Here is a 16,762-nt window from a genome sequence, read left to right as displayed (position 1 = left end):
ATTTATTTGGCATTTCATTATTCCATGTTTCATTTCTGGTTCCAGCTTAAGCCTCACATATGACATACCCTTTTATTTTTTTTATTTTAGCCTGACAGATCACAAATAAACACATACAACATAACAAAGATGAAATAACAGATGGACAGTGAGAGTACAGATAAACAACAGCGTGCCATCCACGTGTGCCAACTAGCCTTATCGCTCCTGCGGTTGAGAGTGAAACAGTTTAAATTTAAGATTAAAGTTTCTGTGTAATGCATTTCTGCTCGTGAGGAACAGTTTTTTATGCAGGTGTGTTTGCATGTGTGTACTCAAATAAGTCCGCTGGGGTCGCGGCCCCTGTGCTGTCTTGTGTCTAAGAAAGAAAGCAACACATTTGTTTGAATAATGTAAAAAATGAAAGCAGAGCGGGAAGCGGGAATGAGTGAGTCAGCTGTTTGTGAGCTCCCACAGGGGCGGAAGAAAGCACTTCAACAGCTAACACAGAAAAGTGGGTAGAGAGGGAGAGAACGGAAACTCAGAGAGAGATGAAAGAAAAAATAAAGACAGAATACTATTAGATGTAGTTAGGATGTCTTGCTTTTCAAAATTCATTAGCTCCCAAGCAATGATTGGCTTTGTCCTTGTACCATGTGTAGCAGTTGTGTGCACTCACTACCCAACTAGATAAACTTAAAAACTGTGTTCAAATTATAAACCTCTAGTTCGCAAACTGATAGCAATAGCACATTTATAATTGTGATATGAGGAAAACAACCATAAAACGAGATTAAAATCATTTTTTAACCGGAACTGCGATCTAGCAACTAGTTTTTGCTCCCTCAATTTTCTTGCTTAGCAACAGTTTGCCGAAAGAAAGTGGAAAAAAGGGCAGTTGGCACAGCACTACTAATAAACTAACACTACAACACTTCCAGGAGCAGCTCTGATTAGTTGCCCTTCAGATCTATCCAATTTTACTCTAACAGAACTTTATCCATGTGGAGTATATTGACAGCTTTGTGCTACTGTAGTCTAACAGACTTGTGAGATCAGTAAAGTATACAAGCAATCTGAGGCAATTCTTCCATGCACAATACTGCAGGATGCAATCTGTCCTTAAACCTGACAAAAGATGGGTGAGAAAGCTGAGGAAAAGAGGGAGGAGAAAAGGTGTGTCTGTGAAAGACGGTGAGATACTTACGCCAGCCGGGTACAGCAGGTCTCACCCTCTACGTCTCCCCCGGGGGCATTGTCTGTGTTGACTGATTCATTCTCGCTGGCTGGCATGCTCACTGAGAGACAGAGATGAGCAGCAGCAGAGAAAAGGAAAAAAATTGACAGATGTGGAGAGAAACAGAAAGAGAGATGAATTAACCAGAAGGAGAAATGGGTCGGACATCATAATTATGCAACGGAAAACACTGTAGAATTTTACAGGTGCAAGACAACACACTTGAGAGCTACAAAGTGCAACCAGTGTTCAGGTAGCGAGGAGCACTGGACACTTGGTTGGTGTTAAACATTTGATCTTTATCGGAGTTATCTTGCACCAGCATACAAGCTAATTAAAACCACTGTTGAAGTATAGGAATGAAAAAGTCAGCATTATTCAATCCTGCTAATTAAGGCACACGGCTACACACATACCCTAGAGTCAATAAAACCATTCCCAAATTTTGCACTGATTGCCCACACTAATTACACACTAAGTTGCCAGTTAGGAATCCTGGGACACAAACCTTGCAACCTTGTTAGTTTGTGGTGCTAAACCAAAGTAATATAATTCCACAGCTTAATGCCTAAAGCTAAAAAGGTAGCACAGACACAACACTTGAGGAAAAGGTTGACTAATTCTAATTTTGCCAATTGCTGCTGTGGTGAATGAAACTAAGCTGAAGCATTAGCATGCTTATTGACATCGCCACAATTTTTGAAATTAGTCAACCATTTCTGTGCTCGATTTTAACTTTTGGGTATTCAACAGTGGGGCTATTTAGAAGGATTTCCATTTTCAAGCTGGGGGATTGCTTTACTTTGAGGGGATTAAAACTTGATCAAATCCATTTGTGATTTCAAGACCCAAAGAGTTGGGGAAAAAAGATGTCTATCTGTAGTCTACAGATGGTGTGTGGGGAGGGGGTTGGTCTTTAAAAACAATCAAACTATTAAAAAGAAAAAGTACAGTTTTACTCCTCGCCGCAGTGATAATTTTGCAGATTTGCAAACAGGTGGAAAGCCTTTTCTTTGTTTATATAAATCACAAGTACACTGTAAATGTGGCACTTTGTCCTTAGGCAGGAGTAATATAAATTGGCAGGTAAGGATGGAATAGAAGAAAAAATGAAGGAAAATAGAAAGGCAGGATTGGAGGGCGAAAGTAATGGAGGCACTGAAGGAGGTATGGTTAGCGGGAGAGACGGGGAGAAAGGAATGTGGGGATGGCTGCTGGAGAGATTGATATGAAGTGATACATTGGTTTTTATTGCTTCTGTCAGTCTTTGCCTGCTGGCGGGAATGAGCTGCGTTCCCCTCACTGTCACCTCAAACACTTATTGTAACACCCTCTGGGCACCAAAGCCAGGTACTGCATATGAATATCAATGCCTCTTTTGTTAAAATAAGATATCTTCAGTAAAACCTACAGGTGCAAATGATCTTACAGCATGAAACCAAATAATATGATCAGCACTTAACCACAACCCTCTCAAAAAACCTGCAAACAAACCCCAATTAAAAAAAAAAAAATTAATAATGTTATTCTGACTTGGATTATCTTTTTCATTTACTCATTGATTCTGGGCCAAAAAGTCCAGTTACACGTATTCCTGCATTTTGTTGGTCTTTTGTGCAGATTTGCTACTGAAACTTGAGAAATCCACCAGGCGAGGTCATGAAGTCATGTTTAGAAAATTACTCCAAAGTATGTAGCTATACATCCACTGGCCAATTCATTAGTTAGTTACTATGAGTTAGTTCATTAGTACGGTGTCGCAGCCAATATTGCATTCAGAAATGGCCAATTCTTTGTACAAGTTGCTGCTATTTCTCTGAAGTTCTGGTATCCACAAAGCATTTCAGCCCAGAGAACTGCTGCTGGATATCTCCTCTTTTTCTAACCATTTTCTGTAAACTCTCGTGATGGTTGTGCAGGAAGATACCAGTAAATCAGCAGGTTTCTGAAATACTCAGACTAACCTGTCCAGCACAGAACAACCACTGCATGTTGAAAGTCACATAAATCCCCATTTTTTTTTCCATTCTGATGCTCAGTTTGAACTTTAGCAGGTTGTCTTGATCATGCCCGCATGCTTAAAAGCATTGAGTTGCTGTCTTGTCATTGGCTGATTAGATATGCGCAGCTGAATAGGTGTACCTATCAGAATGGCCAGTGAGTGTATCTTTCTGAGCCAAAGGAATCTGTTTGCATTATGTGGTTATCCCAAGAGATGGTTTGTAAGCCCAATGATGTGTCAAAGTAAGCTACAGTGAGTGAACAGTGCATTAGGTTACTGTACTTTGACACATGGTTAGGGATGAACGAGTTTAGTGCTGTAGAGATCACGATGGTCTGTCTCAACTTGAATACCTCTGCCATGAACACGCTGTGCGTTTCTTCACCTCGACACGTGCCACCTGCTGCTATGCTACTTAGTTAAAAGCACTCAGGGCCCTCTGGTCTCTCCTGAGGCTAAAAGCCTTTCAAATATAAAAGCAGCCTGGTGCCTTCCCCTCAATGGAGCGCTGAACTAGTTTAATGCCTATTGTTAGAGTAAAACCCCAAAGACCTGAGACACAGAGACAGGGAAGGAGATGAAGAAGGAAAAGGAACATATAGTATTGAAAGGAGGGGCAGAGGAGGGAAGACAGGAAGACAAAAAAGTGATAGAACAGAAAGTGTTGGCATGTGTTGGTGAGCTTGAACATGAACTCACGGCGCTATTTCTGGAAAAAAAGCATCCTCCACAACAATTTGTGTTTTTATGACAGCGTCTCGTGTTTGTTTTGGTGTTTTTGTCAGCAAACTAAAACAGATTTTATTTCCAGTCACAAAAATGAAAAATATATTTAATTTAAAATGTCACACAAACCCCCCAAAAGACACTGAATTCTACTTTGTATCATTGTCTTAATAATGACAACACAAATCTTTTCATGCAGGCTTTTGGTAATTTGATTTTATAAAAATGTTAAATTTCTCATTTCAAAGCTGTTTCTCCACTGTATTTCATTATTGCAGCTAGCAAGGCTAATAGTGATGCAGGAGGGGGGGGGACTTTAGGGAAAGGAATCTGAAAAACCAAGGAGAGGACTCTGACATCACTAACAATAGTAAGAACAGTGTTTTTTAATGAGTCGTGTGGTACGAAACCATCACTCCAGTTGTTTCCTGTGATGACATCCTCTTGTTATTTTTTCAGACAAGTCAGGCAGATGCAGATCCTTTCCTACAAAAGTTGTTTCATCTCAGCACAGTAATGTTATTTCTCTCCTTGTATCCCTATTCCCTGGACTTTGAGGGCTTTTTTTTGTTTTGTTTTTTACATTTTGGATGTACTTACGTAATTTAAAGGGCCATGAAACACTGTAAAGATTTTAATGTAATAAAGACATGCAATTTTGCCAGCAGCAGGGGTAGTTATCAGGGGGAAAATTCCATGTCTCCACTGTCGGAGGATATTCATATATATGGCCCTCATATTTAATCATCATTCAGTGGTTGGTGCATGAAAAAGGGTAAGGAAGAGAATAAACTACTTTACAGTGTTGAGAGGCAGCTGATCCCCACTCTGGAGGCTGCAGAGAAAGATGCTTACTCCACTGGAGGGGGAGTGGATAAAAAGGGGAGGAAGAGAGGCATCGGAAAGTGGGGAGTATAGGTGAGCAGAGAGGTTGCAATCTGCTTGCATGTCTAGAATCCAGTAAAGCTTTAACTAGTGCTGGACCATGCAGACAGACGCACACGCCTTACGAAGGAAAGCCGCATTTTTCTTCACGGCTCCACGCAGGGACAGAAAATGATGGCTCTTACCTGGGGATAGAGAGCACGGCTCAGCAAGACAGACCAATATACACGCACATACACACACACACAAACACTAACATGAAGCGTTCACACAAGTATGCTCATATATACCAAAATACGCACAAAGAACTAGGAATTCTTCTGGAAAAATGGCATTCCCTCTTTGCAGTCACACCTCATTTCATTACTGCAGGTATGTAATTTGAAACAGAGTACTAACATTACTGGCATTACTGGCACAAAATCACTCATGTCTGTTTCTCTCCTGTACCGCTTAATCTTTTAATCTCCACATGCTGGGTAAAGGTACATATTTGAACCCAAATCACAATCTTTTCTCAAATCTAGCCAGGTAGCGAATGAAAACAAACGTATAAAGGCAGGTTAAAAAGAGATGGTGACTGAGAACAAAGTGCACTGAAAAATTTCTGTTGTTTCGCTCCGCATAGTGAGATGCCACAGAGTAGTAGTCTGAACATCTTTCTTTTTCGTCACATCCTCCACAAACTCTTTAGGAGTCTGGTGTGTTTCCAGGACAATGGGATTGTATCACTCTACCATTAGGAGGCATCCTAACCAGAAGCCCTGCAGATCAAAAATAATTACAACTGAAAACATTTTAATGTATACATGCCTAATCCTAAACTGGATAGACATCGGAGCACAAGTCAAAGAACAGACACATACACGATCCTGACAGTCAGTGGAATGACTGGACCAGGCATGCATACTGGTCTTGTTTCTCAAGTGTGCTAAAAATAATTTTAACACACACAGGAAGGACAACAAAAGAAGAAGACAGAATGTAAGAACAAGATAGCAATGAAAGCATGCAAGACTGGCACTTCTGCTGTGTGCCTTAAACTACCTGCTTCCATAAAAATCTATCCTCCATTCCATGTGTTCCAAATCAATCCCATATCTTCCAGCTCCCTGTACCTCTTGGCTAGCCCTCCGTTGACCTGGCAGGGTGGTGGGTGACCATTCGGCCAATGCTGTCTGTAGCATTTTGGGTGTGCTGTGGTGGATCGGATTCTCCAGTTTCTGGTTGATTGGGAAGGGTATGATTCCTTCATCCAACAAGTGTTACAGGGTTTGGAAGTTTTGGGTTTTGGCAGTTGAGACCGGGTGGGAGTCATTACATAATCAGTTGAAGGATGAATGAACTTTCCGAGATGAAAGTGCTATTTTGGATTATTTAAACTACAAGGAATCTAAAAGCACTAGAAATCTTGGTTATTCTCCTCTGTATGTGGTTTCCTTCAGGTTCCTTCCACCCAATCATCTCTACCTTCCACTTCTGGTCCCAATGCTTCAAGCTTTCTGAATGATTGTTTGGAAAAGGTGATAGATCTTAGCTAAATTAAATGAACTCTTAAGGAATGGCTACGAAGGATCAAGACTAACTGCAAAGACTCTATTGTGGTAAACCCGGGAATTTCTTCTTATACTGTCCAGTGAGGCCAAAAGGGAAAGCCTACCGGTAAATGTAGAGATGCTAGTGAGCAGTATTTAACTAAAAGCCATTCCCTGCATGTTTTTGTCAGCCAGTCTTTGTTTTAATCAGGATACACTGTCTCGCTGAGCTATAGTTGACTCTGGAACTAAACAAAGCCTGTTACCAAATCAACTGTTACCTCCCCAAAGGGCCAGGTTGCAAAGGGGGTAGCTGGAGAGACAACCATACCTTCTGTGTATTAGCACCTTTACCACTGTCTATATTGGAAGCAGACAAAAGCAGCATGAACTTCAGAGCAAAATCAACACCTTGATGACTATCAGAGGGCCCCCTGCCCCACAATATACTTAAGGCCAGAGAGTTTGGTTGTCTTCTAGAGACCTCTTAAAATCCACTTCCAAGAAGTTAGGTCCTCTTCCGGGGACACACCAAAAGTGTTACCAAGCCAACTGAGAGACATAATCTCAGCATGCCTATTTTGTTTGTTTTTAAGTTGATTTCTTAAGTTGTGGTTTACAGCAAAAATCCTTCCTCAAGTGAAATGCATATTTACCATGTCACAGTGTAAGATCTATCAAACCATTTTTGCAGTAGCAGCTAAAAGCAAGCAACATTTATAACACTGGCGCCACTGTAAACTGGACAGTAGTGCATCATTCCCACAGCATCAAATGCTGCTGGGGTTTTTTTTTTCAGTGCCAGCACACCTCACAGATAATCAGCTGTCCTTTGGTATCTCTGCTATAGAGCACTGGGTCTGTCACATAATGTTTGCGAAGGACCTCATATCACTGCATTTAAACACGCTGGGCAAATACAACATTTTTCAAGGTGTAGCATTAAATCGCAAATTCCAATCTTTTGTTAAACCTAAACAGGCAGCGAGTGAAAACTAACGTCAAAAGCAGGTTTAAAGGAGGAAAAACAAGACTGAAAACCAGGAGGCTATGATCTCCTGGTTAACAAACCTGTGATTTATTTCACCACAACAACTCAAACGTCCTAATGTGGACATCTTTCATCGCTCTGTGTTTATTGTAGGACACATTTTTGCGTATCAATCTCAGACAAGGAGAATCGGACAAAACGGCAGTATTTGACATCCCTGGATGAGACTGCATTGCAAGATAAATTGAAAATTTCTGTTTTATTACTCCACACAGCGGGAAGCCACAGAGCAGTAGCCTGAACATCTTAGTCACATCCTCTACAAATCTTTAGGGGATCGGTGCATTTCCAGGATAGATGCAATATACTGTATCACTGCACCATCAAGAAGGCATCCCAAACAGAAGCCATGTAGACCAAATGTAATTACAACCACTTTTGGTGTACACATGCCTAATCACAACCGGACATGGAAGCACATGTCAACGCCACAGAGGATACACAAACACCATCCTGACAGTCAGGAGAATGACTGGATCAGACATGCATACTGGTCTTGCTTCTCAGGTGGGCTGGAGACACTCCTAACACAAACAGCAAGGACAACAAAACACGATGACAGCATGCAAGAACAAGATGGTAGCGAGCAACAGCACGGAAGACACATGCATACAGACTATGCCCTTGAGATGACAGAAAACACACATATTTTACATATATTATACTTGACATCATCAACGTCTCATATTCATAATATTGAATATGATGTTAGTGCAGTCCTGTTGCACTGCAAGCCTAATCTTCTTTGGGAGCCTCATGTTAGAACATCATGAGACAGCAGGGTTGTCCAGCGATGATGCTGATTTAACCTGAATAAGAACAGCAAGTCTAGTGAATATCGAGGGAATTTATAGGCAGTCCATGGGGTGTCATGTGACTTCTGCACACCCTGCTCAGGACTATCTACAGCAGTAATGCACGTGAAGCAAACCTCTGCTGCTGCTGTGTGCCACATGTGATAAAAGGCAGATATTGTCTGGAGTCCGTGTACACTCTGCAGTCCTTACAATGTCTGAACATCTACTTTTCCCTTTTCATCTATTCTACTCTCTGAGTCTCCTATCGCTTCTTAGGACACACATTTATGTGAGCTGTGCATGCATGAGCTGATGCAAAATGTCCTGGGCAGCAGGGACAAACTGCCCTCGTTCATCTTCCCACAAGAGGATCCATCCATCGGGGAGAGGGGAGGCAGAGTAATAGACAGAGCAAGTGACTTGATTTTTCACCTTCACAAACAGAGAGCGATGATTGATCTTTCTTATAGAGAACTTTGTATCATATATATTAATCATTTTGTTGAATCATCTACATCTAATGGCCTAATTTATACTGTTTAGAAGATGTCACAGGCTTAATCTTGCAACTAAGTGATCCACAGAGATCGCACGGTAGATTTATTTGAGGAAAATATGTATATGTGTGTATGTTTACTGTATAGCAAACACTTACAGGTTCTGGTTTACAGCCATATTTGGCTTGTTCAGACACTGCAAAATATATCACTGATGCAGAATTTGCAAAACTTCGAGCAGAAAAAAAATAATATCATAATATTTTGATGTGACATTTTCAAAATTGGCCACATACTGTATTTGTTTGTTTGTTAATGGGCCAAAACACTATCTAAGAGACTGCTGATGTGTGTTTGCCAGACTGATTGGCCCAGGGGAGCACAGTGGTAACAGGTGAAAACAAGCAGATTTGTTACGGATTAGCCACGGGGGTGTTGTGCCTTATTTTCATGTAAATTGGGTCATTGCTCATTTGACCATGTTAATTTCTTGATATTCCCTGAAAGATTAGATCATCATTAGATTTTCTTTTTCTTTCTTTTTTCCCTTGGCAGTCATCAGTGTTTTCTCAGAATGAACCACAGTGATTTTCAGGAGATGAGCGTGGCTGTGCGCAGAATGTAAGCAGAATGCACGCTCTGTCTCTTCGTGGTTAGTCCTCATTATTCATTCAACCACTAACAGTGTGAGCAAGCTTAGCTCCAAGCCTTTATAAAATACTTCACAGTCCATACTGTTTATACTAAGGGTACATGTGCAGGAATACAACAGACATGCATTTTGTCAAATCACTGCCTCTCTTTCTTATTGTCCCTCTTTCAAGGTCTAACTTCTGAGCTCCAACCTCCAGGTTAAAGAGGCCAGTGTCTATTTTCCCTCCCAAGGAAATATAGTGCATTCCTGAGGAGACATGAGCCATGTGTGGCTGCATCTCTCCGGAGGTGTTTGTATAGAGAGACAAGGTGTTAATTTGTGTGTGTAAATTTCTGTCAAAACACAAGTAAACAAATTCCTTAGGGTGTACCTACAGTGCGTGTGTGTGTTCCTATGTTAATTTTGCATAGCTGCAGTAGTGTGTGTTTGTTGTGTGTCACAGTGTGGGCCCAGAGGCTATTAGCTGCAGTCTGACACATTCCACTAATATCTAAACAGGTTTTAATCCTCAGGATGATTCTCAGCCAAAGCAAGCAGATAATATTAATATCTTCTCGGTCTGTCAGTCACTCTGCCCATACGTCAGCTGTTCATTTAATGACTGTGCCATAACAGTGTGAAGGAGACTACGAAAAGCTCACTACTTATAGACAGAGCAATAAATGTAGTGCAAACACATCCACATCTATCCTGACAAACTTGTGATGCATCTGGGAGGAAATCATTCCAGCTAGCCTTTGCCAAAGTCTTACCATATCCTGACACAGCTAATCCTAACCACCAATCAATCATTCAGTCACACATGCATACAGCGTCATCTTCACGGAGAAACATTCTTCCTTCTGTCAAAAAAACGCACACTCACGATTTCTGGGTTTCTCATCGTCCATGCCCTCCTCTTCATTCTCTGGGTCAATGTCTTCAGCTTGAGTGATCCAGTCTAAATAGCCCTGTATTCACACACAAACAAGGGAAATACTGATGGGTAAACAGAAAGATCAAACTTCACATCTGTTTGGAATCATAAGAATGAAATGTTTTAGAATATGTATCATGTGTCTCAATCTTCGTGTGCCCTATTTTTTACACTTTTCCATGAGGTAAGAGGAGTGCTTGAATTGTTTTGTAACTTAGGTAACTTCTAAGTAAAGTTTGCTCTGCTTTCCCTGCTCACTGTTACTGAAGGGTTACAGGTTACTGAACACTGACAGTACAATGAACCTAAGTCTTTGGTAAAGACTGTAACAGCTTTTCTGGCATGGGGACAACCGCATGCACACATGCACACACACACCAAACTACCTTGAGGTCTTCCTCCAGTTGCTGTTTTTCTCTGAGCTTCTGGAAGTCACCACGCGCCTTGGCCTTCTCTCTCTCCTTGGAAAACTCTCTGGGAGGAGGGGAGCAGAAGAGAAGGCGTGGGGCAGAGAGTTGACAGGAAAGAGAGAGCAAACAGAGAGAGAGACAGGAAAGAGAATCTGAAAATCTTGACTAAGGTTTTGGCAAAATCATCATGTGACAAAAGTGATCAAGTTAAAAGAAAAGGATACTTCGGAAAGAAGAAGAGGGAAAACCCTGCCAGAGAGAAGAAAAGTTAAGTAACGAAAGAAAAGTTTTGCCACGGAGAAACGGTGTTAGTATGCAAATGCAGCTTTTGGTTTCCTAGAATATAGATCTTTATACCTTATTAATAATTATTTACATATCAACCACTCAAATAATGAAATACCAGTCAAGCCAGCTGGGGTTCCATGAAAGATGATGAGGACTGATTCCATGTGATTCACATAGACAAAAGGAAGAACCAAATAAAAGAGTGAAAGGAAGTGATGCAGCAGGAACCCTATTCATTTAGGCTGTTGCACTGTTGATGAATTGTACCACCTTTTCTCAGCAGGGAACAGGTGATGATTTCTGGCTGATGCATGCTCAGCTAATATGATAAACAGCTACAGTGAAAAGTCTGCCGATTGTAAAAACGTACTAAATATTAAAGTTCAAGACTTAATTTATCTGTACTGGACTCCCAGGTGGATCCAGGCCAGCTGGGAAATGGGATTCCTGTGGTGTTTTCTGGGTCTACCCCAGGTTGCAATGTGCTTGGTACAACCCCGGAGGGAGGCACAAAGAGGGCACCCTCACCAGCTGCACAGCCTCAGCTGTTGTCAAATAGTTGGAGAGGTGGCTCTGCACTAAAGTCATCCTGCATCACTGAGCTCCGAACCTTTTGCCCGCCAACTCATTCTTTCAGTTACTACTCAGAGACATTGATTACAGAAAAAAGTTATAGGTTTGTACCTCACCTGGATTTCGGAGTTTTTGTGCACAAAGAACACGTGCAGAAAAAATAATTTAAGACAATTAAAACCAACGTGACCAGCGAGTGTAAAATATCATATCATTATGATGAAATTCAGTGAAATTGCTTCCAGGTGACAGGAGGGAAGAAAGAATTGAGGAACACTTGATTAAACGGTGCACTCGGGGAAGGTCAAAGACAGGTTAGAACCAAAGATCCAGTCTGAACAAAGGAAATTCATTCAGATGAGGGCTGACAGGACCTGGGAGACTTGGGAATTTTTGCAGTTAAAACGTGAACAAATTCATATTTAAAGGCCTGCTGGAAAATAAACACAGCAAATGCCTCCTTGTCGTGAATATTTTACATAGAAGTAAACTTCCCTACGTTAGTTTTGAACATACAAGTGGGACTCTTTTTGAAGCTCAGGTTTAAGCGTTATCTCAATATTCCTAATCAGATTTCAAGCAATTAGCATAAAGGTTTTAAGAGAGCTTGTGTAGGCTGTTAGTGTTTCACTGCTCTCCAGAGATCAAGAACTGATGAAACTCTTGGTATTGTTATTGACTTTTTTTTTGGTCATGTCTATTGGCTGGGCAGAATTCAAGTGTTTGAGGATATCTGTGTGAAATTTAGGGGAATGATGGAACCTCAGATTGAACTGCAGACTCCACACTCAAACCCACAACAGCAGATCAATGAGCATTAGGACAAACAGCTATTGTCCCACTTGTCAGAACATTAGCAGGAGATCCAATCCTATTGATCTGGGCTTGTGCAGTTCAGTGCGCATATCCTGTATGTGTGTATGCGAGTGTGGCCTTGAGTGCTAAATCCTTAGGCTCCACGCTCATTTTCCAATTCTCCACTGTCTCACCTTTCTGTCCTCAGTCATCTTTTAATTCTCCTTTCTCTACCTATTCATTCTCTTTCGGTCGAGCCACTTTCTCCATCCTCTCTGTTTACATATTACATCAAATCCAGACAAACACAGTCACACCCTATGCCTATGTCTCTACATCCGTCACTCTCCTTCTTCCTGTTTAGCTATTAGTTATTATGCCAATCTGAGACCTACACACACCATGGAGTAACCAGTTGGTAAAAGGTCAGGCTGTGTAGTGAGCTGACAGCATCATTAGTCAGAAGTCAGACAAAGAGTCGGACAACCAAACCCCCCAAGCTGTTTGGTACAGATAGACCTCTATTATTTTCCCTACAATGCTGCTGCCACCTCTCCTGAGGGTATCAAGTCAGATTCAGGTCAGTCAGTCAGTCAGTCAGGGGTGAGACATCTGACTCTAAAACCTGTTCCCTGGCAGCTGATCTTGGAACTGAGAAGTTTAAGATGTTTTTAGGTGGCAATTGATATACTTCTGTTACTGCTGAATTTAGATACATTTTCTTACATGTTTTTGTGTATTAACTGCTGGTTTAAAACAGCTTTAATCACAAGGGTTCTTAGTTTACATATTAATTCCTTAAAAAAAAACCCAAAATGAGATGGTAGTTTTTCCACCCTGCATCAGTGCTGAAAACAGAGCACTTCACTTCACAATAGCACTAGTGCTATTTTACAGAAAGAGCAGTGGAGCCTTGTAGTAAGAGAAACAATACCCAGAAGGTTTCAGTGGTCTTCGAGCCAGATGCTCGAGTATGATTTCACTACAGTCAGCTACAGTGATAAAAAAAAATCTATGTGCAGTCAGCAATGCTCAGTTGGAAGAGTCACAAAGCCTCAGATACATGGTCTTGTAAAGCAACCAAATGGGACTATATAGAAACACATTCTTGTACATGCTTTGTACTCATTAAATATAAACGCCAGCAGCAGCAAGAGGCAGGAAGGAGAAGGAAGTGAAGAGATCCCTTGAGCAAAAGACCAGAAGCAAAATTCTCCAAGAGCAGCAAAAAGGCAAGAAAGAAAAATTAGTTTCAAACGACCTTTGACCCTGCCCTTACCCGCTTAATACCCCCAGAACCAAGTTTAGCACAAAGAAGGATCCGATGATGATTAAGGTGACAAAATAGACCCAGGGCCACGTGTAACCTACAGCATCATTCACCTAGGAGGCATTAGGATAGGGGGCAAAGGGAGGAGATAGAAGGATGGAAGATGGGAAGTAGATGGATGGTAAAAGAGGAAAAAGTAAGACAAGAAGACAGGGGATTGATGGAAAAGGCAGGGAGTGGTAGGATGATGGGGACGGGAGAAAGGAGAAGGGGGGATAAGGGAATGAGTTAGATCCTTGGTGAAAGTTCCCAACAGATGGAACCGTTTACCTCTGCTTGTTCCCTGCTGGGATTATGGTGCATTGATATTATTTGTTAGTCACTTAGTGTGCCACATGGCAAAGTATTTGGGCAATATGAATTTGAGAAATGATAAAGAGATGCATCGGTGGATTCAGCGTCTTTTAAAACAGTGAAACCTACAGGAGGCTGCGAGTCTCACGTGACAGACAAAATAAATGAATTAATGTATTCCTGCAAGAAAAAACAAGAAGTCAGAAGTTTAATAATCACATAGGTGATTCTACTTCCACTGTCATTCTTCTTTTTCATCCTTAATCACTGGAGAAATAAGAGTGTAGTTAGACAAATGAAGAGACTGTGCACCAAGACTCCCATGGACTGGAAATAGACATCAAGTCAAAACCATTCTCTGCCAATTTATTGACAATTATTTTTTAACATTATCATCATTATTATTACCATCATGTGTGATCTGCAAACAATGTTTTTTACGGATACTTAAAAAAATGCTTTTCACTACTCAGTGCAGCCTGCTGTTCCATAATTTCCATATTTAATGCCACATTTCCTCCAGACTCCACTCTGTCCTTATTGTGTTTTCCCTGTTGTGCAAGTTTTTTTTTAGCATTCCACCTCCACGGCTGACCTAAGGGGTGAATTATTTATACCCCAGTGTGTCCCTGCAGACCGGGAGGCGCTTGTACTGAAACAGTGTGACTTGGCAGAGTGGGGTAAAACAGCACCCAGCGAGCCTGCTCGAGCAGTATTTGTTGAAACAAAACACACAGCGCAGCACATGCCTTTAAACAAATATAAACACTCTGTGTGTGCACGCACAAATGTAAAAAAAAAGAAAAAAGAAAGATAAATGCTAACTTGCAAGAGACAAACGTGCATGTAAGCTAAAAAACATGTAGGAACACAGCAGTGTTCATTTTAAGTTGAAATGTGTTAAATTTTGGAAATGTGTAAATATTTGTGTGTATGTGTCTACCTGTCCAGCACAGACAGGTGGGCAAACTGACATGAACACGACAGATAGACGTGGGGTCACTCGCAGCTTTTTCTGAGTGCTTTTGTGTATTTCTTTCAGGCTTGTGCCAAAGGATTGATTGGGTGAAACAGAAAGGGAAGAGAGCGAAAGATTTTGCTCAGTTCAGTGATCATCATTTTATCTTTCCTCAACAACAGAGGACTACGGTTGTCTAGCTCTACTTTTTCCTGGTGGAATGATGAGGTGAGACTGCTGTCAGCACATGGCTTTTATTTTCATCTAATTTATTATTTTACTGGGTCTGTGTGTATGTATGTGTTAAAACATTAATGACAACAAAAAGAGAAATAATAAGAAAAAACTTGCACTTTAGATTGCATTACGGGAGTCTTGTAACATCGTCATTTATCACATTTAAAATAGTAAATAAAGCCACACAGCACACCTACTGCACATACACAAGTGACAACAGCATAACCTCTTACCCGCTCAACACTCCCAGAACGAGATTGAGAACGAAAAAAGAGCCGAAGATGACAAGAGAGACAAAATAGACCCATGGCAGCTCATAGCCCATAGCATCCTGCATCTGAGAGAGAGAAAAGGCAAAGAGGAGCGAAGAAGAAAGAAAAGGAGAAAGAAGAGGAAGGAGAAAAAGGGGGAGTAGCACAGATGTGGAATCAACAGGTGGGTGAGAAAAGTAGGGAAAGAACAGGAAACATGACAGAAAAGGTTTGGAGAAGGTTGACAGAGAGAAGATGAAGTCACGGATGAGTCAGGGCGGTAGAGGTCAAGGACAGGAAAGTGTGTTAGAGAGAGAGAGGTTAAAAGGAGATAAAAGCAGGAACAAAGAAAAGGAGCAGTGCATGTTAAAAGAGCAGCAGATAGCAGTGAGAATGGCATAATTGTATGATTAAAACTGACTATAAGCCTTTTATCCTTTTCTTGGAGAGCAGGCAGACCACAATCCACAATTAAGAACACTTTTGTAATTTAATGGCAAACCCTGGCTGCAATTTAAAAAAAATCTCTTTAAACAGTTCCACAGTAACTTAAGTAATTTCATCTTAGATTGGTGAATGGATCTAGAAACAAAGATATAACAGTATCAAGAGAGATTAATGTGGAAATTGTTGTGATGAATAAATGGGGTGGATATATATAGCAATCGATGCTGACAAAGTGAGCAGTTTAGCATCCAGGATTTTACTTCAAAACAAAAGTCCCATTATTAGACTATTAGATTGCTGATTAGATTGAGGTTGTAAATGCAAACGTTAGGTTAGCGGATAATAATATGATAAGGCTCTTAATTAAAGAATTTAACACAAAGACTGGGGGACAGAGATAAAAAGGGGAGATGATAAAGGAGAAGGCTGACAGCAGGTTTATGTGCTGTGACAGCAGCAAATGTTGCATGTTGATATTTTGTAGTGAAAGTGTGTGATGCTGAAAATTATGTAAAATTACAACACAAACAAAATATTGTCAAAGGGCTGGTGCTTCAATCATTCGAAGATTTAACATTTTACAGCACGTCAAATTTGTTATATGAGTGCTGTGTGTAAATATAAACAGGAAACTGCAGTAGATAAGCAGGAATAGCAGAACGGATGTAGAGCTAGTAACTTAACCAACAAGCACATACTGGATGCACATTTTTACGTGATATCCCTACAGTGGCTCTTAACAAAACATCAGGAAACAGAAAAAGCACATAAACCACAGTGAAAGTTTAATAAAACACAATGGAAATAGAAAAAAATGAAGCAAAAGTGAAAACAAAAAAACAGTAAACTTTTGGGGAAACTATAAGGTGACGGAACAACTGCGGAAGTGCCAAGCTAAC

General features: G+C 40.8%; 1 protein-coding gene across 17 annotated transcripts in view; it reads right to left on the bottom strand.

Annotated features, from left to right (window-relative positions):
- The window catches only part of cacna1c (calcium channel, voltage-dependent, L type, alpha 1C subunit), a 235,227-nt gene that overhangs the window by 55,223 nt on the left and 163,242 nt on the right, over positions 1 to 16,762 (bottom strand). For 9 of the 17 annotated variants that reach the window (XM_084910562.1, XM_084910570.1, XM_084910577.1 and 6 more), the window contains exons 8-11: positions 15,399 to 15,502; positions 10,667 to 10,754; positions 10,224 to 10,314; positions 1,187 to 1,277 (exon numbers count right to left, since the gene is read on the bottom strand). In XM_084910562.1, coding sequence (XP_084766688.1) covers positions 1,187 to 1,277; positions 10,224 to 10,314; positions 10,667 to 10,754; positions 15,399 to 15,502 — 374 coding nt within the window. Of the gene's footprint in view, positions 1 to 1,186; positions 1,278 to 4,945; positions 5,015 to 10,223; positions 10,315 to 10,666; positions 10,755 to 13,625; positions 13,730 to 15,398; positions 15,503 to 16,762 lie in introns of those variants that run through there. The other 8 variants (XM_084910565.1, XM_084910567.1, XM_084910573.1 and 5 more) reach the window with 5 other exon arrangements.

The sequence above is a fragment of the Perissodus microlepis genome, chromosome 17 (genome assembly GCF_051167445.1).
Source record: "Perissodus microlepis isolate ML-2025 ecotype Zambia chromosome 17, ASM5116744v1, whole genome shotgun sequence".
NCBI classification, from domain to species: Eukaryota; Metazoa; Chordata; class Actinopteri; order Cichliformes; family Cichlidae; genus Perissodus; species Perissodus microlepis.
Note: the sequence above shows the minus strand (reverse complement) of the source record. Positions and strands in the feature narration are given on the sequence as shown.